This window comes from Salvelinus fontinalis, unplaced genomic scaffold (assembly GCF_029448725.1).
Source record: "Salvelinus fontinalis isolate EN_2023a unplaced genomic scaffold, ASM2944872v1 scaffold_0052, whole genome shotgun sequence".
Classification (NCBI taxonomy): domain Eukaryota; kingdom Metazoa; phylum Chordata; class Actinopteri; order Salmoniformes; family Salmonidae; genus Salvelinus; species Salvelinus fontinalis.
Genome location: NW_026600261.1, coordinates 44443 through 68443, shown reverse-complemented (window position 1 = coordinate 68443; position 24001 = coordinate 44443). Strand labels below are relative to the sequence as shown.

General features: G+C 42.3%; 1 protein-coding gene and 1 long non-coding RNA gene across 8 annotated transcripts in view; one reads left to right on the top strand and one right to left on the bottom strand.

The window, feature by feature from the left end:
* Window positions 1–18776, top strand: part of ctnnb1 (catenin (cadherin-associated protein), beta 1) — a 32310-nt gene extending 13534 nt beyond the window's left edge. For 3 of the 7 annotated variants that reach the window (XM_055911156.1, XM_055911159.1, XM_055911162.1), the window contains exons 2-17: window positions 12570–12620; window positions 12743–12967; window positions 13154–13407; window positions 13537–13775; window positions 14232–14433; window positions 14562–14706; window positions 14877–14980; window positions 15097–15126; window positions 15384–15722; window positions 15874–16032; window positions 16148–16267; window positions 16391–16541; window positions 16786–16907; window positions 17252–17312; window positions 17657–17881; window positions 18053–18776. In XM_055911156.1, the coding sequence (XP_055767131.1) occupies window positions 12608–12620; window positions 12743–12967; window positions 13154–13407; window positions 13537–13775; window positions 14232–14433; window positions 14562–14706; window positions 14877–14980; window positions 15097–15126; window positions 15384–15722; window positions 15874–16032; window positions 16148–16267; window positions 16391–16541; window positions 16786–16907; window positions 17252–17312; window positions 17657–17865 (2373 nt within the window). In that variant the 5' untranslated portion in view covers window positions 12570–12607 and the 3' untranslated portion in view covers window positions 17866–17881; window positions 18053–18776. The other 4 variants (XM_055911158.1, XM_055911161.1, XM_055911160.1 and 1 more) reach the window with 4 other exon arrangements.
* Window positions 18051–20834, bottom strand: LOC129842562 (uncharacterized). The gene is made up of 2 exons (XR_008757629.1): window positions 19984–20834; window positions 18051–19064 (listed from the first exon to the last, which is right to left on the bottom strand). It is a non-coding gene; the product is annotated as an uncharacterized LOC129842562 (long non-coding RNA).
* Window positions 20835–24001: the final 3167 nt, after the last annotated feature.

The window sequence follows — 24001 nt, the reverse complement described above, 5'->3', positions numbered from 1 at the left end:
TTAGCAAGTCACCACTAAGAAATGAAATACAAGCAATTTTTATGAAAGTCATTCATGTTGAATGAAAGCATTTCCTTCAAAATCTTGTTTGTGTACAGAAGTCAGTGTGTACAGAAGTCAGTGTGTACAGTAGTGTACAGAAGTCAGTGTACAGAAGTCAGTGTGTACAGAAGTCAATGTACAGAAGTGTACAGAAGTCACTTGCCATACCAATGCAAGCCCATTTCCAATAGAATACCTCTAACCTTCATAATGTGAGGTAAATCTCTTGTTCGCTTTAGACTGAGATATAAAGGAAATAAGTCATGTTTTGAAGCTCAAAACTCTTAGAACCAATTAACTTAATATTTCAAACACAATATATATGTTGTGTATAGGACAATATGTTTCAGTCATTGGCCAATTTGTTTGCAAATTGCAGTGTGTAGTGATTAGCTCCAAAATAAAAGAACCAAACAATGGATGTTCTGCATCACTCAGCCATTTTGTTCCTTCTCTTACAACATCTACGGCCTTGTGAATCTTTTGTTAAGGTTATTGTCGACGACGATTCGATGAAGAGGATTGGATTTCCAGACTGTGCTAGCTGGATTTCTCAGAACGTCTGTATATTACATCTGCTAAATATGTTTACGTGACCAATAAAATGTGATTAATATTCTAGAATTCTACATGACGATAGATTGCACCCAAATATGGAGATTCAAACGAAGGAAGAACCCTTCTTAGAGTATAGGCTATTTATCTTTGATTAGAAGATAATGATATTCTGTGTCTGACTAAAACACTGCAAAAGAGGACTTTAAATAGATCATGGCCAGTCTTTGTCCCCTAAATGGATTAAAAAACTGTCCAGACAGACAAGAGCGCCTAAATCCAACCATTGTTCATGTGTGCGCTTCATTGTAACCTCAGGAGTACATATCGTATAAAAGGTACTTTTCTGGAACCCCTTCCCAACGGATCTGAAACAGCCCAGGCAGTGAGATGGCCTTGTAACTTCTGTTATAGACAACAGAACTGTTGATTGATGCTCAATGGAGTTAGGTGCCTGAATATCATTGATCACCGCTTTATTAAACAGGATAAACATCTTAGTTCTGCATATCTGTTAAAAATGCCATGGTCTGGTGATTGTGTCTCAGAGCATGGGAAATTTTCTCTATATAACATTTTACATTTTATATCTATATCCATATCTACACTAATTTATCTGAAATAGAGAATCATATATACTGTGACCTGGTGATAGGTTTTCACAGCAACCAAAATCATTGTCATTTTTATTTCACAATGGGAAAAAGAGCTACTGACTGAATGATGCAAAGCGTGTTCGATTGAATCCCTTTATTTATAAATTGTTTATTTCTTATTATATTTTGTTGTCATAATAATAATATGTTAGACCTGTAGAATAAATGTCTTGCATTGTAAATTCTGCAATGTTAATTCATGTCAATACTGAAAAGATCATCAATTTCAGCAGCAGACCATATTCATTTCCACTGCTTAACCTTGCATCAATGGACAAATTGAAATATGGTAATTTGAGTGCCATTTAACTAATATATTAGATCTAAAAAGTCAAAGCCTACACAGTAAAATTCTACAAATTAATAGTTGTTATTTTACATACAGATATATGTATTTACATTTTTGTTATCTTAACATTTATTCTCTTTAATTCTGATAATGGATCGAAATATTGATGTTAGATATCTTTGTCTATAGCAGGTACATTTGTTATGCTTTTTCTTTCTATTTTCAGGGTTCATCTAAAGTGATAAAGACAGAGCAACATGGCCGTTTCAGGGTTGATCTAATGTGATAAAGACAGAGCAACATGGCCGTTTCAGGGTTGATCTAATGTCATAAAGACAGAGAAACATGGCCGTTTCAGGGTTTATCTAATGTGATAAAGACAGAGCAACATGGCCGTTTCAGGGTTGATCAAATGTGATAAAGACAGAGCAACATGGCCGTTTCAGGATTGATCAAATGTGATAAAGACAGAGCAACATGGCCGTTTCAGGGTTTATCTAATGTGATAAAGACAGAGCAACATGGCCGTTTCAGGGTTTATCTAATGTGATAAAGACAGAGCAACATGGCCGTTTCAGGGTTGATCAAATGTGATAAAGACAGAGCAACATGGCCGTTTCATTGCATTTCCATTTCTAAGAATATCTACAGTTATCAATATCTTTAGAATATTCTAGAACATACTGTATAGTTGATGCTGGTGTGATGAACTATCTCTCATCTCGTGGAAATGTAATTCTTCACAGGTTAGGATATTTGTGCACAAATGTGTTTGTCATTGAGTCTTTGCAGGGCGTCAGTCGGTCCAACAACGGAACAGACTCATGTTGTAGGGCTGGATGACCAACACTTTAAGCCGTGGTGTTGAGCCTAACAATAAGGTTCAATACACAAAAGGGGCCGTCGGCTAGTCTGACATTGTTGTCTAAGCAGCTTTACAAAGAAAGGATATTTGTAGAGACTTTTGCATCTGAGTTGTCAGAAGTGACACTGCGCTAGCAGTATTGTAAGACACCAACTCTGAAAAGGGTTGGCTAGTCAGAAGAATTACATCCTATTTAAGTGTATTTGATATTATGTTGATGACCTTGAATATGTTGCTTGTATTTATACTTACACAGGCAGAATGATATAGTACAAGTGAATATGACTTATTTATTAACAGCGACAGGTGTATACTGTAGGTACAGGCAGTTACATGGCATATATGGCTTGCTAATACTGTTGTTGAAGTCATTTTATTTTCATCAGATTTAGAACAATAGACTAAATCACAAGAATAGTATGTTAAACCAAATATCCACTTAACTATTTCCCCCTACATATTTTAAGGGCATTTGTGTCAATGTTCCTTAGAGTAGTGAGAGGAGGTAGAGCTAGTCACTCTAAACCATTCTGTGTTTTTATTTGACCATTGGGAAAAATAACTACACCGGTTCCATTCAATTGAGCCCTCAGTATTTCTGTCTCCAGAAAGTAGGAAGTCAAAAATAACATGTATTTCCTGAACATAGCTCTATTATTAAAATCAAATCAAATCTCATTTTATGGGTCACATGCACATACTTAGCAGATGTTATTGCGGGTGTAGTGAAAGGCTTGTGTACCTAACTCCAACAGTGCAGTAGTATCTAGCAGTGACTAGCTATAGCTCAATGCAACAATACATAACATCTAAAAGTAAAAGAATGGAATTAAGAAATATATAAATATTTAAACGAGCAATGTCAGAGTGGCATAGACTAAAATCCAGTAGAATAGAATACAGTATATACATATGAGACGAGTAAAGCAGTATATAAACATTATTAGCATGAATATTATTAAGTGACTAGTGTTCCATTATTAAAGTGACCCGTGATTCCATGTCTACGTACATAGGGAGCCTCTAAGGTGCAGGGTTGAGTAACTGGGTGGTTTAAGTCATTAATTGTAGCGTGAGTGTAATGACGTACGCATCCAGTAGGTAGTGTAAATATTTCTATATTTCATAAAGACATACTGCACTTAGGTACTCTACTTTATGACATTGGAGACCCTATATAAATCTTATTACTCAAAGTCAAAATCAAAATGTCTTTTATTTCCTGAGAGGGAACGTCTTGTGTGTTGATGGATTGCTACATACAAGACATAACAAAATAGAACACAAAACATGTACAGTATAAAGGATTGGAAGCATTATATGCAATCATAGGATATATATATATATATTTATTTTTTTTACCTTTATTTATCATGGCAAGACAGTTATATATATATATATATATATGCATATTTACAATACAAATAAATAAATACTTCAAGAGTTGAGCAGTTTGATAGACGTTGGCACCAAACTAGAAGCTGCTTAGGTTTATATAGGAGAGCTGTATAGCTGTGACTGGAGGGTAGGGGGCTATGCTAGTCATTCAGTGTGTTAAGTCAAAGGATATTTGTTCCCCCTTCTTTCTCACTCTTTTTTTGTAGATGTCACTGAGGGGTTCCTGGCAAGTTTCTCCAATGACCTTTCCACTGATTCTCACCTCTATTAAAGATTTATACATTGAATTATTTAACACATTGGAACTTCATACTATGATAAACAGTAACTACACATTGCTAGCAGTATTTATTTTATTTTATTGTAATCCATATTTTGGATGGAATTGTAATTGTTATTGTAGGTGGGCAATGCAGTACAACAAAGACGTTCATGGATTGTAATGTTAGATGCTGTATTTGTTGTGCTTGACCCATTGTTCTCAACTAGGAGATAGAATCCCCTTTATATTTCCACCCTGCAACAGGACAGGCAGAAGTGTATAATAGTTACTGCCAGTGCCCTCCCTATGTCTGTCTATTACCACTGTGAACAGAGGGACACAGGGCCCTGGTGGATTGTAATGACATTTGCTGTATTTGTTGAATGTGAACACTTATTTCAACATTATAGGAGTAAGGACAGGTATTTCTTTATTTTTTTACTTGAGTTTATTTTAGTAAATACTTTCTTAACACTTATTTTTCTTAAAACTGCAATGTTGGTTAAGGGCTTGTAAGTAAGAAATTCACTGTAAGGTGAAACACCTGTTGTATTCGGCAAATGGGACAAACAAAATGTAATTCGATTTTTTTATTTGAGATAGAAATGTATTGTATCCCCCTCATGTCTACATGTTACAGAGGAACCCAGGGCCCTGGTGGCTCACCTTGCCTTGCACCTACTACTATTGTCTCTGCAAGGATGTAGGATCAGGCCCTTTGGCTGAGTAGAGGTCAGGGGACACAATACTATGTGCATACAAGTGGGTTTAAAGTGCCCCCTCCTTTCACAGAGGAAGAAAAGAGAACCTCCCCTCAGCCTATAGCATCAATTCCAGCAGCTTCCCAAGGGACCAAGTTCTTTCTCTTGCATCCGGGTGCTGTTCCTCTCGCTCTCTTGCTCTCTCTTACTTTCTCACAGACACACACACACAGCCTAATGTAACCAATCACAACAGAGCTCGATGAGTAACCCCAGCCTTTCGTAAGCCCTCCTGGCAGTGACTGAGACCTGTGACTTCCCCAATACACGTGAACCCATTGGGAGAGAATAGGCTTTGCACATGTAATCCTTGTCTCTATGTTTATTTTTGGTGCATAGACTCTTTCCTTCAGCGGGGAGAATGTGTGCTTAAAATGAGGCGTAGTGATTCCCAACCACGCAAAATGAATCTGCACTGTGTGTGTGTGTGTGTGTGTGTGTGTGTGTGTGTGTGTGTGTGTGTGTGTGTGTGTGTGTGTGTGTGTGTGTGTGTGTGTGTGTGTGTGTGTGTGTGTGTGTGTGTGTGTGTGTGCGTGCGTGTGTGTGTGTGTGTGTGTGTGTGTGTGTGTGTGATTTATACCAATGTACTGTAATGACAATCTAACTATTGTTGGAAGGGATTCAAATGAAATATCTCAATATTCATGTAGTACTGAAAAGCACATTTCAAGTACTCCTGATAATCTGGTAATACAAATATAGATCATTTTAACAAAATGAAAGGGTGCAGGAACAATAGTTATATTTTTTTCCCATAGTGCACGTTTCTCACAATATGCAACATGGTCATGATTGAATCTTTCCCAACAAGTATTATTATGTTACTGTATATTTTTTATTACACAGATTACACTCGGAATATTTTCCCACATCATTGCCTTAGTTTTCAACACAAACAATTCAAATTAGACAAGTGTCAGTGGTATTTCTCTGAAATTCTATCCTCCATTATGAGTGTTTTGTCAAAGTAACTCCCACAAACCATATAGAACCAGTTGACGGCTTGACAATGTCTCTTTTGTCATTGGATAATTTGATCAATAATCATAGTATGCACCTTCTTTTTTTTCTCTCGAAGAGCTACTGTTTTCAGAAATATGTACATTTCTGAAGATTCCTATTGTGGATCTGAAAATCTATGTGTTATGCACTTATTATCATAGTAATTGAAACATACTATATGCACTTTGTCTATTTATGATTTATCAGTGGGTTTCACAGTAACAGTATTTTGAATTGTTTTATTTCTAAATTAAATGTAATTCTTTTCTTTAAGGACCAGTGAAGTCACCATGCGGTAAATTGGTTAATAGACTAATAACAAAGAGTTCCAAACCTCTGCCAATAACAGCTAGTTTTCTGTTTTCCCCTCCCCACTCAGACCACTCCCAGACAGTCCTAGCTAAATTCTTGCTTGAGAAATTGTTTTTTGCTAAAAAGCTGTTTTGGTCAGTACAAAAAAAAAGTATGAATGTATGTACTTGTAAGTCGCTCTGGATAAGAGCGTCTGCTAAATGACGTAAATGTAAATGTAAAATGTAATGGTCCATTTGAATGGAAATCAATTACAATAAGGTACTTAATTGTTACCCAGAAATTATTAGATATTGATTTAAAAATGGCTGCATTGGCCCTTCAATATAATTGTTTTGCCTTGGAATCTACATTTACAATAATGTACTGTTATCCATTCAGACCTTGCATATTGACTTGGATACTATATAATGTCTTAATGTTTACACCCTGACTGTTCATCAGAACGTATTGAGGTCAAAACAAATCTACAGGATTTATTTGGGAACAAATGTAATTTATCACTGACGTGATTCTAGTAATATTTCTGTATAAACGATCGTTGGCATGTCACATCTAGGCCTATTGTTCAATATATATTCCTGCCAATACAATTCCCTTAAAAACAATATTGTAAATAAAGATGTGAAACAAATCTCTGTGTCCACATAATAATGTCACCTGAAGGGTATCTATAAGAGAGAGTTGTTTTGGTCAGGTAAGTACTACACTTAATAAAGTACTGACAAAGGCCCAACATTTGGGGTCACATTTGGCAAACCTTTGCTCCCAGTAAATTGAGACCCTGCTTTATTTTTGGACAGGAATCCTCCTGACCATGAAAGTTTTGGTAAGAAAGTCTACTGCAGAGCCTTGATGGACATATTTTGCAGAGAGTATAGTTGTTACTGTACATCATTTTAGATTCTCATGCAATTAACAACTCATTCCTTGTGTGAATCTAATTTATTTATTTAAATGTCCATTTTTTAAAAATCATTTCAGATATGAGTCTCTATTTTTATTTAATTTTTTACATTAGACTAGAATTGATTGCATTGAAATAGAATTGACACCAACCCTGTAAAACATCCATGATTAAACCCATTTTTCATGAGCTGAAATAAAAGATCCCAGAAATGTTCCCTACGCACAAAAAAACGTATTTCTCTCAAACGCTGTGCACAAATTTGTTCTCATCCCTGTTAGTGAGCATTTCTCGTTTGCCAAAATAATACATCTACCTGACAGGTGTGACATATCAAGAAGCTGATTTAACGGCATGATCATGACACAGGTGCACCTTGTGCTGGGGACAATAAAAGGCCACCTATGTCGTCCCAGGCCCACCCATGGCTCTGCCCCTGCCCAGTCATGTGAAATCCATAGATTAGGGCGTAATTTATTTATTTTAATTGACAGATTTCCTTCTATAAACTGTAACTCAGTAAAATCTTTTAAATGGTTGTGTTTATATTTTTGTTCAGTATTTATTGCACTTTATTGCCACATTTTTTTCTGATTGCAGCTTCCTTGTGGGGAATATTAATCTTCTAGGATGTTATTCACAAAGGGATATTCAGGTATACTATATCTATATCTATCTCAAGGCCATCAGACTGCTAAACAGTCTGACCCAATCACTGGCCACTTTAATAAATGGATCACTTGTCACTTTAAACAATGCCACATTAAATAATGCCACTTTATTAATGTTTACATATCTTACATTACTCACATCATATGTATATACTGTATTTTATACCATCTATAGCACCTTGACTATACCACTCAGCCACCGCTCACCCATATATTTATATGTACACATTGTCATTCACCCCTTTAGATTTGTGTGTATTAGGTAGTTGTTAGATATTACTGCACTGTCGGAACTAGAAGCACAAGCATTTCGCTACACTCGCATGATCTGCTAACCATGTGTATGTGATCAATACAATTTGATTTGTCTGATAAAGTATTCAGTACTAGATAAACATGACACAATGTTGTGGAAAATATAGAAAGGAAATCAAGGTGATCATAAAACCATCATGTATCTTGAGTCATGACTGTCGCAACATTATATGGAATAAGGTGAATCGTTTTGAAAAAAATAAACAGTTCCTACACACACTACATTCCAAATACCCTTAGTATATTCTGAGCAGTGCCTAGGCTAGAGATAAGCTATTTTCAGATATGCAGTAGAACTAAATGCCTTTGAGAACGTTTTCAGTATACGATTGTGAATGTCTCTTTAGTAAATTCAGTTGAAACAATAAGCTGTCCGTTTTAAGATTCCGTACAGAAGTACTGCAATTTTTTTAAAATTATGTTATGTCCATTGAAGAAATTTGCAGTCCAATCCATAGATGCATTCCTGGTCTTCATCCTAATTTATGGAAAGGTACACTACCGGAACTTCATACCATCTGGATTCATACGCCGATTTTATGATCAGGATTTGTTCTTTCCTTTTATGAAATACAATACATTACAGTTGTATGAAGTTGTTTTAAGATTGTTTCTAATATACATATATATATATAACGGACTTCACTTTGACTTCACATGATATGGTCTCTATTTTATTCCTACATGCGGAAGGATAGAGTTGCCACATAATTGTAATTCGGTCTATTACAGTGCGACGCCATCTTAAACCCAATGATTCAACAGCAGTAGCCAAGTTGTTCCTTGACTGCTGAGGGGGTAGTCGAAGGAATCGCTGGTGATTGTAATTTTAACGTATTTTTTATTATTTTTTTCTCCCCACGAGGCGTTGGTTTTATCCACCTAAACGCGAGGAGACCGATTTGTGGCTTTTGACAAGGGTAGGCATCTTCGTTAATTTATATATTTTTTATTTGGATTTGACATCGAATGTATTGCGTTGTATTTGGTTGGTAGCTAGCTAAGTTAGCTAGTTTGTAGGCAAATGTTTTCCGCAGTCCAAAGGCGGTGGCAAGCAATCTGAATATCAGCGCATCGTGATCACGACAACTGGAGTCGTACAGAGTTGATTGGAATTCACAAATACAGTTTCATCAGAAACGAATTGAATTCCTTTTTAGCCAGCTAGCCATGGTGGTAGCAGGCTGCGCCATGGCCCGGACACTCCCCACTAGCTAGCGTTTGCTAGCTGCCGTAAACGAGGTGATTTGTTAGTTAGCTAGGTCAACATTCCGTCGCTCTGACTCATGTTAGTGGTCGTGAGAAACAACTGTCTAGTTAGCAACTATTGATACAGCTGCTTGGAACGTTTTTCCCTGTTGCTTTTCAATTGTTCAATTGGCTTGAACTGGGAGACATTTAAGGAACGTTAGCAAGCTTAAGACTGAGGGAGAGAACATTTTTCAATCAAGCAGCTAACGTTGGCTGGCTAGCTAGATAATAGTAAAAGGTTCCATTTTTGCTAGTGTCACTAGCTACGTCGAAATAGATGGCAGTAGTGCAAACACTATCCCACGTCCAACAGTAACTCTAAATTCATCAACTGATTTTATTGTAAATAAAGTAACGTAATTTAAATGTAAGATGCCCATTGTAACTAAGTGGATTTGTTAGCTAACATTATCAAAGTCAACAAATATTGCTTAATTTCATCAAACGTGATATTGCTGTCAATAAATCAAGTTTTGTTTTAGGAACTGGGTAAAACTGTTTTACTCTTCGTCAATTTAAACAAAGACCGACAAATTCCTTAGCCGTTGTGATTTGAGAGGATGTTGAGGAGGAGCTTGACTGAAATTTGAGTCGTTGTTGCTCATCGGAAATTCGGGCAGACTGAAGTGGACTTGGTTGTATGTGGGGGTGGGGAGCTAGCTCAATGGTGGAAGATTTTTCTGCCCTTGCCACTAATTTCTAGTGAAACACAGCGGAAAGTAGGTTACTCCGGAAATACCCCAAAAAGAACCCAACGTTGTTTTTAATCGGGATCATCTCTCGCCTGCAAATAATATATTCACGGTGGAGGTGACTTGATGTTTGGAAGAAACGTTCATGATGTCTTTGCCTTGGACATTGTAACGTGTATCTTATTGTTTGTTACGCTACAACATATTGACAATACAATGACGTTGCCACGGATATTGCCGTGATTCATCTACCCACTAACATTTGCTTACTTTCCTGGTGGCTTGCTAATTCACAGTAAGTTATCGAAACTTCGGTCTTGAGCAAGGTATGGCACATACTTCTGTGAATTCATTGTTTCTGAGAATGAAATTGGTCTTTTAGAATTCGATGCCGTACTTTTCTTAAACTTTTACAGTATACGGATGCTGTAAAAGTTGCTGAAAGCAAGGGCATGATTCATGATTGGTTACATGTCTAGCGCAGTTAATAAGAAACCAAGTCTTAAGTCAAATCCAGAAACGGTTAAATTCGTTGCAAGAGTTCCAGTCAACTTGCTTGGATTTTACTACAGTCAATTACGAGTAGTAGCCTAATACAGTAAACAAGACTTGTTTGTTAAGACAGATGTTCTTGTTTGACATTGTCATGTATTTTCATTAAAATCATCTTTATTGATGGGTGGTTAGTTACAATCTTAACTTCAATTGAATGGCTAGAGGCTCTAAGAATTTGGCCATGGTAATATGCACAGTAGGCCAAACTGTGGACCAGGAATTAGTATTTGTGACTGCTGACCATGCACATTGCTCTGAGGGGAGAGATTGTGGTCTCATTGGCTCACAATACAGCAGCTACCAAGCTTTCTCTGGTGGTTTCTCTGACAGCCATGTTCATATGTTGCTACGTTTAACCTCTATTTAACTTGGCGGTTGTCTTTTTAAACAGATATGGTTAGGGAACTCAAGATTATACAGCTTGGAAATGTTCATTTGTTTTGCTTATGATCTCAATTTCTCAGTTGCTTTCCATATGTTTACCATTATGTCGGTAGGCTTAGTTGTATCCTAGATAGATGAATTTGCAAATGTTGCCTATGTTCCTCGAACTGTCGCTCTTCTGGTGCTCTAGGAGTCCATGTCCCTTGAAACAGAGCCTATTAGGTCCCGGTGTCTTTAGCCCAGGGCAATATAGTAGTGTTTTCAGTCAGACTCCCTCCACCACATGTCTGTTTTGACTACTAGCCGTTTAGTGCATGCATTGCAAGCAGATGTGCTTAATAATCTCCATAGAAACTGTGAGTGACTTAAACATGGGTATGAGGACAATTATCCCATCATAGCCCCTTTGAAAAGTACAGCCTCCTACTCTGTGATTCATACTGCTTTACAGTTTAAATTGAAGCAATCAGATTGAATTGCCAGGGATGGTTTAGGATATTGATTGGTATGCTGCAGTTTATTAAACTGACTCATTGTCTGCTGCTGGGTTCTGATAATTAGGTCAGTGAGCAACGCTAACTGTCTGTCTTGCCATCTGACTCCGTACTGCTCTGCGTGTGGGTTTTAACTTGCCCACCAGAGGGGCTGGTGATACTGGGTGATCCTGTTTTTTTGGGGTAGAAATAACTATCATTTGAGTGGAATTCATTACACTTTCTTGTATAAACTAAAACACAGTTGTGATATCTTTGCCTTGTGTCCTGCTAATGCTGTAGCAAGGTGTTTTGTTGGGCTGGGAGGATACCAGTGTTGCAAAATAAAATTGTTCACGTCAAACAACACAAAGCACAAGTTTTGGTCCTTAAAAAAGTATGTGAAATATTGTGTGCTATAGCTTGGAAAATACATGTGACTTTGGATGGCATATTTGTTTCCAACATTATGCATTTTTTCCTAAATATTAAATCCGCTTCATATTTAGTTTCCTTGCCACGATACTTGTATGGTGATACTGGTATCCTCATGGCCCTAGTGTTTTGCATTGGATCTGTCTGAGGGATCATGTTATATTCATTGGTTGAGGGGTTCATAGTTTTGTTTTTACATCACTGTCACTTGTGAAGCTAAAGGATTTTGATAGCTCCATATTTCCTCACGGTGCTTTATAGTTCAGTTTGTCCTATTAAAAAATATATATATGTATGTTTGAAGTAAATATTTCAGCTTTTATTTGGAGTTGTGTATAAATAATGCTTGATTTGCTCTTCTAGAACCCAGAATATAGGGTCTAAAAGAACTCTTTGGAATTATTAATTAATTATTACTCCAAGGGACTGTACTTAACAGATTGTCTTCATTTGAGGATGTGCTACCAATCTGCCATTTTTTTTGTTGTCTTTGAAGTCCCACCCCCCATTCCTCACTGTTTTTATTTGGCCTCCATTAGTTTAGCTGGCAAGTTAGTGCTTCATACATTTAGCCATTAAGTTAGCAGTTCATTTGATGTCTAGGTAATGCAACCCTGATTCTGTTTATTCCCTCTGCTGGAATTCAGCTGGTCCAATGAAAAGGTTGCTTTGTGCTATTTGTTTTGGCATGAGCTGAGGTGGAAACGACTATATGAATGAACTTTGCTGTTCTGTTAATTTCAGATCTGGAAGCTGTGCAGGCTGTGGTTTTTGAAAGTAACATGGCTTCCCAGTGTAAGTATTCAGCTTTTTAGAATAACTTAAACATTGCTACCACTGATTTTTAATTCAACGGTGGTCCTCTCTGGTTGAACTGCCTCCAAGTAACCTAACGCTGGTTGTTTTCTAATGTCTAGCTGATCTGATGGAGCTGGACATGGCCATGGAGCCTGACCGGAAGGCTGCAGTGAGCCACTGGCAGCAGCAGTCGTACTTGGACTCTGGTATCCACTCAGGGGCTACCACCACCGCCCCCTCCCTGAGTGGAAAGGGCAACCCAGAAGAGGAGGATGTGGATAACCAGGTGCTGTACGAGTGGGAGCAGGGCTTCTCTCAGTCCTTCACACAAGACCAAGTGTCAGGTAAAAATAATTACACTACAATACCATGGGGATGCTTGACTGGGATTTTGAACGTGTCACATGGTATGAAGTCAATGGGTAGTAGTTAATACTTCATTCTACTGACAAACCTCAGCTTTGGCTCCTCTTTAGAGGCATCTGGCCACCATCTTAGAGAAGTGGCTCTGACCTAACCTCTCTCTCCAGACATTGACGGGCAGTATGCCATGACCAGAGCCCAGAGGGTGCGTGCTGCCATGTTTCCAGAGACCCTGGATGAGGGCATGCAGCTCCCCTCCACCCAGTTTGATGGGGCTCACCCCACCAACGTGCAGCGTCTGGCTGAGCCCTCTCAGATGCTGAAGCATGCCGTGGTGAACCTCATCAACTACCAGGATGACGCCGAGCTGGCCACGCGCGCCATCCCTGAGCTGACCAAACTACTCAACGACGAGGACCAGGTGCGTATAGCTAACCCCAACTGGCCCGCTTTGGTCCCCAACTAAGAAATGCACCTGACTTAATGGTGTTAGGTTGTAGTGTTGTATAGAGTTCTGTCCTGACCTCTTCTCCTGTCTTCATTTCTCCAGGTGGTGGTGAACAAGGCTGCAGTGATGGTGCACCAGCTGTCCAAAAAGGAGGCTAGCCGCCACGCCATCATGCGCTCCCCCCAGATGGTGTCGGCAATCGTGCGCACCATGCAGAACACCAACGATGTGGAGACAGCCCGCTGCACCGCTGGCACCCTACACAACCTGTCCCACCACAGAGAGGGTCTGCTGGCCATCTTCAAGTCCGGGGGCATCCCTGCCCTTGTCAAAATGCTTGGGTATGTCGGTCAGCCCTTGGACTGTAACCTGACCGGTCTCTTGAGCGTTTCTAAGGAAGTTGTTTTAAGATGGACTGCACAGAATTACTGATCTACAAGTCCCCCTGCATCTCACTAACTGTTCATTATGTGCAACGTCTTGCTCTAACTCAGTATTTCCCAAACTGAACACTTTTTTTGTTGCTCTAGCGCTACACAGCTGAGGCAGATAACCAACTCATCAAGCTTTGATTCTTTTATCAGCTGTCGTGTTAAGGCAAAAACCAAAATGTGCACCCTCTTGGGGTCCCCAAAACTGAGTTGGGGGGGAAATGCTGCACTAACTGTTCCCCCCCCTCAAACAGCCCTGATTTTCTTTAGCTAGTTTCTCTGGCATGTAGTTTGGTGTCACTACAGTTACCTTCCTGTGTGTTCAGTTAGCCTTTGGTACCTTCCAACCTAAAACTGTCTCCTCAGGTCCCCAGTGGACTCGGTGCTGTTCTACGCCATCACCACCCTACACAACCTGCTGCTCCACCAGGAGGGTGCCAAGATGGCTGTGCGCCTGGCCGGGGGCCTGCAGAAAATGGTGGCCTTGCTCAACAAGACAAATGTCAAATTCCTCGCCATCACAACAGATTGCCTTCAGATTCTTGCCTACGGCAACCAAGAAAGCAAGGTAAGGAACTTAAATTAAAATCAGTTTCATTTACTGATCTCTTGGTTTTAGACATTTGTTCTGTCCCTTAATTCGGACATTGATTGTGATCCATCTTGGTGTATTTTAAACATCTTTGATGCTCCCAGCTTATCATCCTGGCCAGCGGTGGGCCCCAGGCCCTGGTCAACATCATGAGGACCTACACATATGAAAAGCTGTTGTGGACTACAAGTAGAGTTCTCAAAGTGCTCTCTGTCTGCTCCAGCAACAAGCCTGCCATTGTAGAGGCTGGTACGTACTACCTTCTATTTGTGGACCTTTTTTATTGATTCTGGCTCAGTTTAAAAAAAACAACATAAAATGCATATCGCAAAGTGGGTTCTTATCTTGTTCACTTTAGTTCAGTTGGCTCTCCACTGATACTCACAGTGAGCTGGGCTAAAGGCTGTGTGTTTCTCCAGGTGGTATGCAGGCTCTTGGGCTTCACCTCACAGACCCCAGTCAGAGACTAGTCCAGAACTGCCTGTGGACCCTCAGGAACCTGTCAGACGCTGCCACCAAACAGGTGAGGAGCCGTCCCCCACTAGCACACCTCTGTTCCTCTTTCCTACACCTTTCCTTCCTGAATTCTTCCTACATAAGAGCTCTCTTTCTGTCTCCCTGCCTTTTTCCATGGAGAAGACGACCTTAGCTGAAGTAGATGTGATGCAGGTAAAAGTAGTCCTTCCTGCCTTTCTGTGTTGGAGCTGTGGCTAGTCAGAGCCCACTTCATCTACAGCCCAGCTCATCGTACCCTTAAAGTTCAGCTGACTTACTAAAGGCTCATTAAAGTAAAGCGTTAAACCCATCTGAAGAAGAGGAATTAGTGTAAGCATCTCTCTGAGAAGAAGCGACCAGTGTAAGGCTGTTTGGTGGTTAGCTGTGTTGGTCTGGATGAGACATGCCGGTGTATTCCTTTCCTCTAACAGGAGGGTATGGAAGGTCTGCTGGGGACCCTGGTCCAGCTCCTGGGCTCTGATGACATCAACGTGGTGACGTGTGCTGCCGGTATCCTGTCCAACCTCACCTGCAACAACTACAAGAACAAGATGATGGTGTGTCAGGTTGGGGGGATTGAGGCGCTGGTCCGTACTGTGCTGCGTGCCGGAGACCGCGAGGACATCACTGAGCCGGCCATCTGCGCCCTGCGCCACCTCACCAGCCGCCACCAGGATGCTGAGATGGCCCAGAATGCTGTGCGGCTTCACTACGGCCTGCCTGTGGTGGTCAAGCTGCTGCATCCCCCCTCCCACTGGCCCCTCATCAAGGTAATGTTTGTTTTATGAAAATGGGATGTGGCCAATCAACATTTGTTTCCACATCGGTGTAAGTTAGTAGCAGAACCTTTTCATCTGTAGACTGAGTTCCCTGACTTGGAAATGAGTACTTGTTTATTTAAATGTGATCTCTTCCCTCCAGGCCACTGTGGGCCTAATCCGTAACCTGGCCCTGTGTCCAGCCAACCATGCCCCTCTGCGTGAGCAGGGGGCCATCCCCAGACTGGTGCAGCTGCTGGTCAGAGCCCACCAGGACACCCAGAGACGCACCTCCATGGGAGGCACCCAGCAGCAGTTTGTGGTAAGACACACACAAGCGTAACATGCACCACACAGTGCATCTGTCTCCCAATAAGCACAGAGGTTTCCTCAATGCTCTCTGTAGTCTCTGAACTAACAGTTGTCCTGCACCACAGGAGGGAGTTCGTATGGAGGAGATCGTGGAGGGCTGTACTGGCGCTCTGCACATCCTGGCTAGAGACGTCCACAACAGAATCGTCATCAGAGGACTCAACACCATTCCACTCTTTGTCCAGGTAAGGCCTCTAAGCAACTTAAATTTACTGCTCCCCACAACTACAGAATTTGGATCTTTTTCTTTCCAATTTGAACTACAGACCTTTTTTTAAATGTATTTTCTTCCCCTCTTGTTGCTGTAGCTGTTGTATTCTCCCATTGAGAACATTCAGCGTGTGGCTGCAGGAGTTCTGTGTGAGTTGGCCCAGGACAAGGAGGCAGCGGAGGCCATCGAGGCTGAGGGCGCCACCGCCCCCCTCACAGAGCTGCTTCACTCCAGAAACGAGGGCGTGGGTGAGTTAACAGGCCTCAGTCCACAACCATCTCTGTTGGCGCCTCAGAACTCTTATGATTGTTTAGCCCACAAATAAATAAATGGCTGACATTCTAGCGCTATGCAGGTCTGTCAGTCTTGGGAATTCTAGAACATCTATGGTTTAGGCCTCTGTCCAGAAGGATCTGTCTAGCTAGCCGTTGGTGCATTACTTTCTATGGATGGTTAAGTGAGACAACTCAACCCTGTTTGTTCTCTCCTCAGCCACCTATGCTGCTGCAGTTCTGTTCCGTATGTCTGAAGACAAGCCCCAGGACTATAAGAAGCGTCTGTCTGTGGAGCTCACCAGCTCCCTGTTCAGGACGGAGCCTATGACCTGGAACGAGGTGCGCTGCTGTTTTGTCACTTCTGTCTGCTGCTTCTCAAATGGCACACGGCCTATGGGCCCTGGTCAAAAGTCGTGCACTATAAAGGGAATAGGGTGCCAATTGGGAAGCAGCCTGGTAGACGCTGGGGAGCCATGCCAAATTACGTGAAGTGTCATACTTTAAAAGAACTTTAAAGTATTAGATGTGCTTGGATCTGGAGCCAGGAGGCCTGTATTTACTAAGGAAGTGTCTTGTGTACATGGCCATGACAGAACTTCTGGGCAGAACACCTCAGGGCTGTTAGTGATTACTGTCGTGACCCTCGTTCCTGATGTTGTGTTCTCTGGTCCTTCCCTCTCTAGACAGGAGATCTGGGCCTGGACATCGGAGCTCAGGGAGATGCCCTGGGCTACCGGCAGGAAGGTAAGCACTGTCTCATGGTGCCTTGTCCTGGTGTGCAGCTCTCAAACTGCTTCTCACATAACAGCCCAGCTCTCAGCCAGCACCTGGGCTCCTCCAGCAGCAATCCCCTGACACTAACTCCCCCGGCCCCAGTGTGCTAGCTAAAGCTTGCAACTGGTCAGCAGCACAGCAGTCCACCTTAGCTTGCAGACCAAGTAGTTTGGATTTGTAGTGGCTTCGTCTGGATTGGTACTGTGATTGGCTGAGGATTATGATTGGTTGTTTTGATCCTACTACTGTGTGGTGCTTGTGTTAATAAGCTCTAACAAGTGTGTGTGTGTGTGCTCCATCACTTCCATTGGCAGACCCTAGCTATCGCTCCTTCCACTCTGGGGGATATGGGCAGGACTCCATGGGTATGGACTCCATGATGGACCATGACATGGGTGCCCACCACCCCGGCCCTGAATACCCAGTCGACGGGCTGCCCGACCTGGGCCACGCCCAAGACCTGATCGATGGGCTGCCCCCAGGCGACAGCAATCAGTTGGCTTGGTTTGATACTGACCTGTAAATAGACTACTTTTTAGGTAAGGAGCTGTGTTAAGACCAGGCACCACGGCTGTGTTTGGCGGTGACAGGCTGGTGCATGCTTGGACTTCTACTACTGTGGCTGAAGTTTCTAACTCTGCTCTTCTAGCTTCTCTTCATGCTGTGTGGTCCCATAGTAATGCCGGTGCCTCTCCTCTCCGCCTCTCCAGGTGTATCGTCTGATCTGAATGAACCTGCATTGTGATTTGACTGGAGAAGTTGCTGGGAGGTTTTTGAAAGTGGGCTAGTATCTCAGAAAGTGCCTGACACACTACTGAAAGCTGAGTTTCCTATGGGAACACGTGGAGTGGAAGTAAAACTTTGTTCTGGTCTTTTGTGGGAGTTAAAACTGAGTTAAAGGAATTCCTGGAGTGGGTTACTCAAAGAAAATGACGCTGAAGAGTGGATCTAAAGATGGAATTTAAAACCCTGGTCTGTATTTTTTTACATTTTATTTTGTATGATTCTTCAGTCTGTAATGGTACTGATATAGCTTGTTATTATACTCACCTGTCTTTTCTGCAGTCATTTGTATCCATTTTAAGTCTCTCTCGTAGTGTTAAGTTATAGTGGTAATGCTCCAATTAAAATGATATGGTGTAGAACACTAATAATCAGTTGAATTGTATTCTGATCAAGTGTAACATTGTGTAGCTTTTGTATAAAACCAAGAATTGGAAATGGTCCAAATATTTTCTTGCTTTAAGTGTGCACTGTTTGTAGTGTCACAACTGTTCCAAAGGGTCTGTGGGGAGGGCAGCGCTTTCTTTTTTTAAATGTCTTTTAGTTGATAGCTGTCCAAGGAGGTGAAAATAATCTCTTATTGTAGCCTGCTGTGCTTATTGGAGACATGGTCATGACATGGCTAAACAATAAAAATGGACTTTAATTTCAGCTCTGTCTTGGTGGTTTATGGAACTGACTAGTTCAGGTCGTTGGGGCAAATGTGTCCTTTGTTTGTACGCAACATCCTTTAAAAAATCTAAAGAATTGTAAAGTGATATTAGAATGGAAAGCACAATGATGCCAGTTTTATTATAGAGCAAGGCACCGTTGCTGATCACGGTGAATTATGGTCCTTCTAGAAGCCAATCCCTTGTTGCTGATGAATCAACATTCTAGAATCCAATCCCTGTTAGGATCTCCGCTGCCAGTGAAACCACAGCAACATCAGCATGGGACCTGGGAAGAGATGAGGACAATGGACAGATGTGATGAAGATCTCTTCTCCCTAACAACCATTACATGGAGACAGTTAAACTCCATTGTGATGAACTAGGCTTTGATAAATAGACATACTTCTTGTAGCCTATATTCAATTTCAAACACTGCTCTCATTAGTCTCCATGATAAAGCTGTCATTTCTCCCATCTTCAAAGGGCAATGTTTTAATTTGGCTACTTGTAGTAGTTGACAATCTTAGGTTATGACTGACTTGCCCAATAGTCCAACAAGCTATGCACCTCCAGTCCTCTCACACTACAGTGTTCTGTTAGTGGCAATCGGCAGTAGAAACGATGAAGCCGCCCCCCCCGGTTCAGTAAAAAGCTTACGGGTGAGGCAGGAGAAATGTAAACTCAAATTCAGAGCTACGGCTGCAAGGATTGACATCAAAACTATAATTAACAATGAGGCTAGTGTTTATTTGGGGTTCTGATGGGGTAGGACAGTTAGAACAAAGCTCATGAGGCATAAGATGTATGTAGCAACAGCTGATTGCCCTTTTAAGGATCTCAAAATAAATTCCCCTTGGTTGCCATGGTGAGCGAGGTGGTGACGTAGTCCAGCAGTCACACATGGAGAGAGGTTTGGAATTTCACCGCCACTTTGCCCCAAAACCCAATATTGTCCAAAGCTCTGCTTCATAAGCCTGGCTAGGCAACTTCAAAGGGATTGTTTTTCCATTTCAGAGAGGGAGGCCTCTAGCAGCCCAACAATGGGCCACTATCCCCAGTTCGAGACGCAACAGGCTCAAGGAATCTTTCATCGCACAACCCTGCTATGGCCTCCCACATGAATGGATCAAAGCAGAGCCCCGAGGACAAAGCTGGAGTTCTAGAGAGAGATCAGAGTGGAGACTGGAGAGAGTCTGAATACACACCTGGCAGAATGACTCAGTCTCTGAAGAACATGGACCAGCTCTTGACCCTCAGCTGAGCTGTACCACAAACTGTCTGTAGTAGCTGGGATCTGGGAAAAAAACAGAGACAGAATGACCAAGTACACACTACAAAAACAATGGATCAGGTTTCACAACTCATATAGCCTTGGGGTTATATTTCTATAGGATGTAGCCAGGCATAGTTACTACTGAACGAACAGACATTCACTCACTGGCGCTTTAGAAGTTAGCCTACATTGGAGCACACACAAAATGGAGGCAGATAAAGGAGAAATGTCTGTGTGCTAATGGAAAACAGGTGTTGTGTGTTCCCTCCCCTGCCTACTGTTACATTAGAGGCTCCAGCCTTCCGCTCACTGCTCCACAAGCATTTAAAGGCCTCCTACACCGCAGGACCGCAGCAAACATGGTTTCAAATACAATTTCTTTTCCAAATAGTTAAGTGTTTGTTTGAGCATGCCTGGAGAGCCAGATGGGCAGGGTTCTGAAAACTTTTGGGACTCTTCTATTGGTTCCCATTGCGCCAGGCAAACTCAATCAAGCTCAGCTAAAGTATTTGAACCCAGGTCTGGTTCACAGGAGTTAGAGTAGACTTCACATTGGAAAATCAACAGCAGCAGGGAGGCCTCTCTCCCTTTCTGCTGCCCCTTCAGTGACTTCTATCTGGAGCAGGTGCTTTATTACAACACCAGTCCTTTGCATGTGATAACATCTCCTTAGTCCAGCTCAGAAACAGGACGAGGTGGGGAGACAAGGCAGCCAAGGACTGGTTCCCACTTGACAGGAAAGAAAGGACTGTTTCTGCCTGTGATCTCCAGCTTAGTGTATAGAGCCTGAGCCCAGGCATGCATGCAGAACAAAGGGGGCTGACTGAGGGAGAGGGAGTAAAACCCAGTATAGGGGTTATGGAGCCAGGTCCAGGGGGATCTCAGTTTCATCTCTCTGACAATGGAGCCTGGAGCTACGGAGCTTCTCCAACCAAGGCATCCAGGGTCTCTAGTCTCTCCTGTCAACCTGAACTGGGCCACCGGGTGAGGTGAGTGATGCAGTCTGGGAGACTGGGACGCAAGGCTTCACAGCTTCAAACACAGCATGGTCAAAGAGGGAAGGTAGGTTTGGGATTAAGGCAGAGCACAAATTAGAATCTGACGCAAACTTTGCTTGAGGGCGGTCTTAGCTGCAATGGATGCAACCTGACCCCAAAGCTGGCTTTCCAATCCTCTGGGTGAGAAAAGTTCTTCATCAACGCTACTTCAGTTCAGGGCAATGCTCTGGTCCTTCTTGATAATACCCTCTCTCTCAGACCATCTCAACCCAGAGAGGTGCTGCCTAGAAGGTGAGTCATTGAGTTGTCAGCGGTTCTCGTGGCCTTGTGTGTAAGCTGCTCTTTTAGTGGGATGGAAAGGTGATGACAAGGCGTCCGTGTTTAATGGATCTGGACGACTAAACCAACTAGCGGGGGTAATTACTCCGCTGGGTTTATGAAGCTGCAAATACATTTTCATTGTAATCTCCTGTGACATCGCCGGCTCCTTCCACTCTGCCAGCAAAGTACCGCCCGTTGCCAGGCAACAGGGTTATGTACCTCAGAGGAGAGACTTTCCCTAATTCTCTGAGCTCCTCTCTCGTCCTATAATTCTATCCGCTGTAATATTGCTTAATACCCCAGCTGTCTACAACCCCACGCTATTCTCCACAACAATACGGTGCTTCTTTTTTCTACAGATGTCATAATACAAGTAGAAATAGGCTAGCATTTCCAGGTTCCCTCTCCTTCCCTGGTCCTATTCTAAGTATCCACACTGAGAACACTATCCAAGAGAACTGTATTATCACCAGTAGGTGGCTAGTAGACAACACACCCCCCTTTTACTGGAAGACCCTGCCTGCATGGGTAACAATGTTGAATGAGAAAGCAGCGTAGCTTTCCTTTGTGTGCTATTAAACAGTGTCAGACTAAGCGAGTAACTGAAGAACTCTGCTTGGCTACAGTTGTCAGCGCTACACAAACGTGGGAAAGTCTGTTGCGTGCCGTGCAGCAGACAAATTGGAGAGATGGAGGCTTAAAATAGCAGACAGTCACAGCTGGGACTACTTTTAAACACCTGACCATAAATATGGTCCTCATCTGAGCCTGTGTGTGTGTGTGTGTGTGTGTGTGTGTGTGTGTGTGTGTGTGTGTGTGTGTGTGTGTGTGTGAGAGAGAGACAGGGAGAGCCATCAGTGAGATGGAGATAAAGAGGAGAGGAGGAGAGAACATGGGAGAGAGACAACATGGGAGAGAGAGAGAGAGAACAGAAGAGAGAGAGAGTTATGTGATGGGTGGCTCTGCTGTCCTGAATCCTGACTCCATACTAACAGGTTATCAGATAAACTGGCCAAACTGCATACATCTGATGTATTGTATATCTGTGTTAAGCAGCTTTGGACCACAGCCTCCCCTAAGTCGGGCCTTTTGCCAGCTCAGAGAGAGATAAACCTTAGAGCAAAACAACAACCCAACCCTCCTTCCCGTTCACTCCTCCTCCCCTCACTCCCCCATCTCCACAAACAAGTGGATTCTTCAGAATGTTTCATATGCAAACTCAGTCTGGTACATCAAAGCTAACATGGGATGGTAAATCCTAGTCCTTGTAATTACAGAGTGAATTAACATGGTTGTGAAGCTATTAGTAGAACCCATTGACAGATACAGTCTGAGGGGATCTACTTTTAAAAGTCATGTGGACAAGACGAGCAGACGATGTTTTGCTTTATTTCCCCCGTAAGATTAAAGTGAGATCCTCTGTGGTGCTGCTCTTCAATCTGTGTGGAATTGAGCAGATTGGCTTCTAGGAGCAGCTCTCGCATGACGAGTAACCTTGTGTTAGTTCCCAGAGGCAGGAGACCCGGGTTAGAACCCAGCTCGGTCACACCAGCACTCACACACATGTACCTTGTGTGTTCATGGTATGAATTCAGTTTGATGAACACACGTATGACCTCAGATGGTTTGAGGAGCATCAGAGTGTGGCCTGTCTCTCTCTGTGGTCCCTGACTGACTGTTGTGTGTTGAGCTGCAGCGAAGGGAGAGGGACAGGTCAGGCTCTGCTGCTCTCTACCATGGTCCCACCTACCTCAGCTTAGGTTACAGTGTCTGACACACACAGACACTACAGAGAGACAGAGAGAGACGGAGGCAAATGAGTCAGAACTCAAACACGCCTGGAACATCCAATTACTGGAAGTTTCCTTCTTTTCTGAGGCCCTTTTGTAACCTCAATTCAATTAGTGTTCCAAGTCGTCAAATGAATATTGAAGACGTTTTCAGATTAAATGAATTGAGAAGGCAAAGGCAGAGTGGGCTAGGGGATAAAACATTTGTTAGGCATGCTAATAACTAGTGCTGCTATTCAGCCTCTGTCAGACTACAGACCCAGAGGACTGTCTGTGACCATGGCTGAGACGATAATGACCAGGTTTTGCCCAAATGAGCAAAATAAAGCCCTGACTTAATTTATTCAGAATACAGGACGTGAACTGTACTACGCACTCACTTCCTACTTCCCACTTCTCTAATTGGCTAGACGCAACCCATCTATCATTATGAGGACTCAGAGGGAGATCGGGTGCAGGGTAGTGGCAACCCACACGGGTAGTGCAGGGTAGTGGCAACCCACACGGGTAGTGGCAACCCACACGGGTAGTGCAGGGTAGTGGCAACCCACACGGGTAGTGGCAGGGTAGTGGCAGGGTAGTGGCAACCCACACGTCTTCACTTTGATTGAAAAGATCAAAAGGTATTTGATTCCCCTACGTTGTAAAACACACAAACAGGGCTGGATAGTTGTGGTGTGTCTTCATGTGGCCGGTCAAATGGAAAGTATTTTGTTGAAAGAGATTTGCTGCAGCTAAAGACCTGATGACATTTCATGAACTGTCTGGCTCTGTCCCAAATGGCACCCTATTCCCTATACAGCGCAGTACTTGTTACCAGAGGTAGTGCACTATAAAGGGA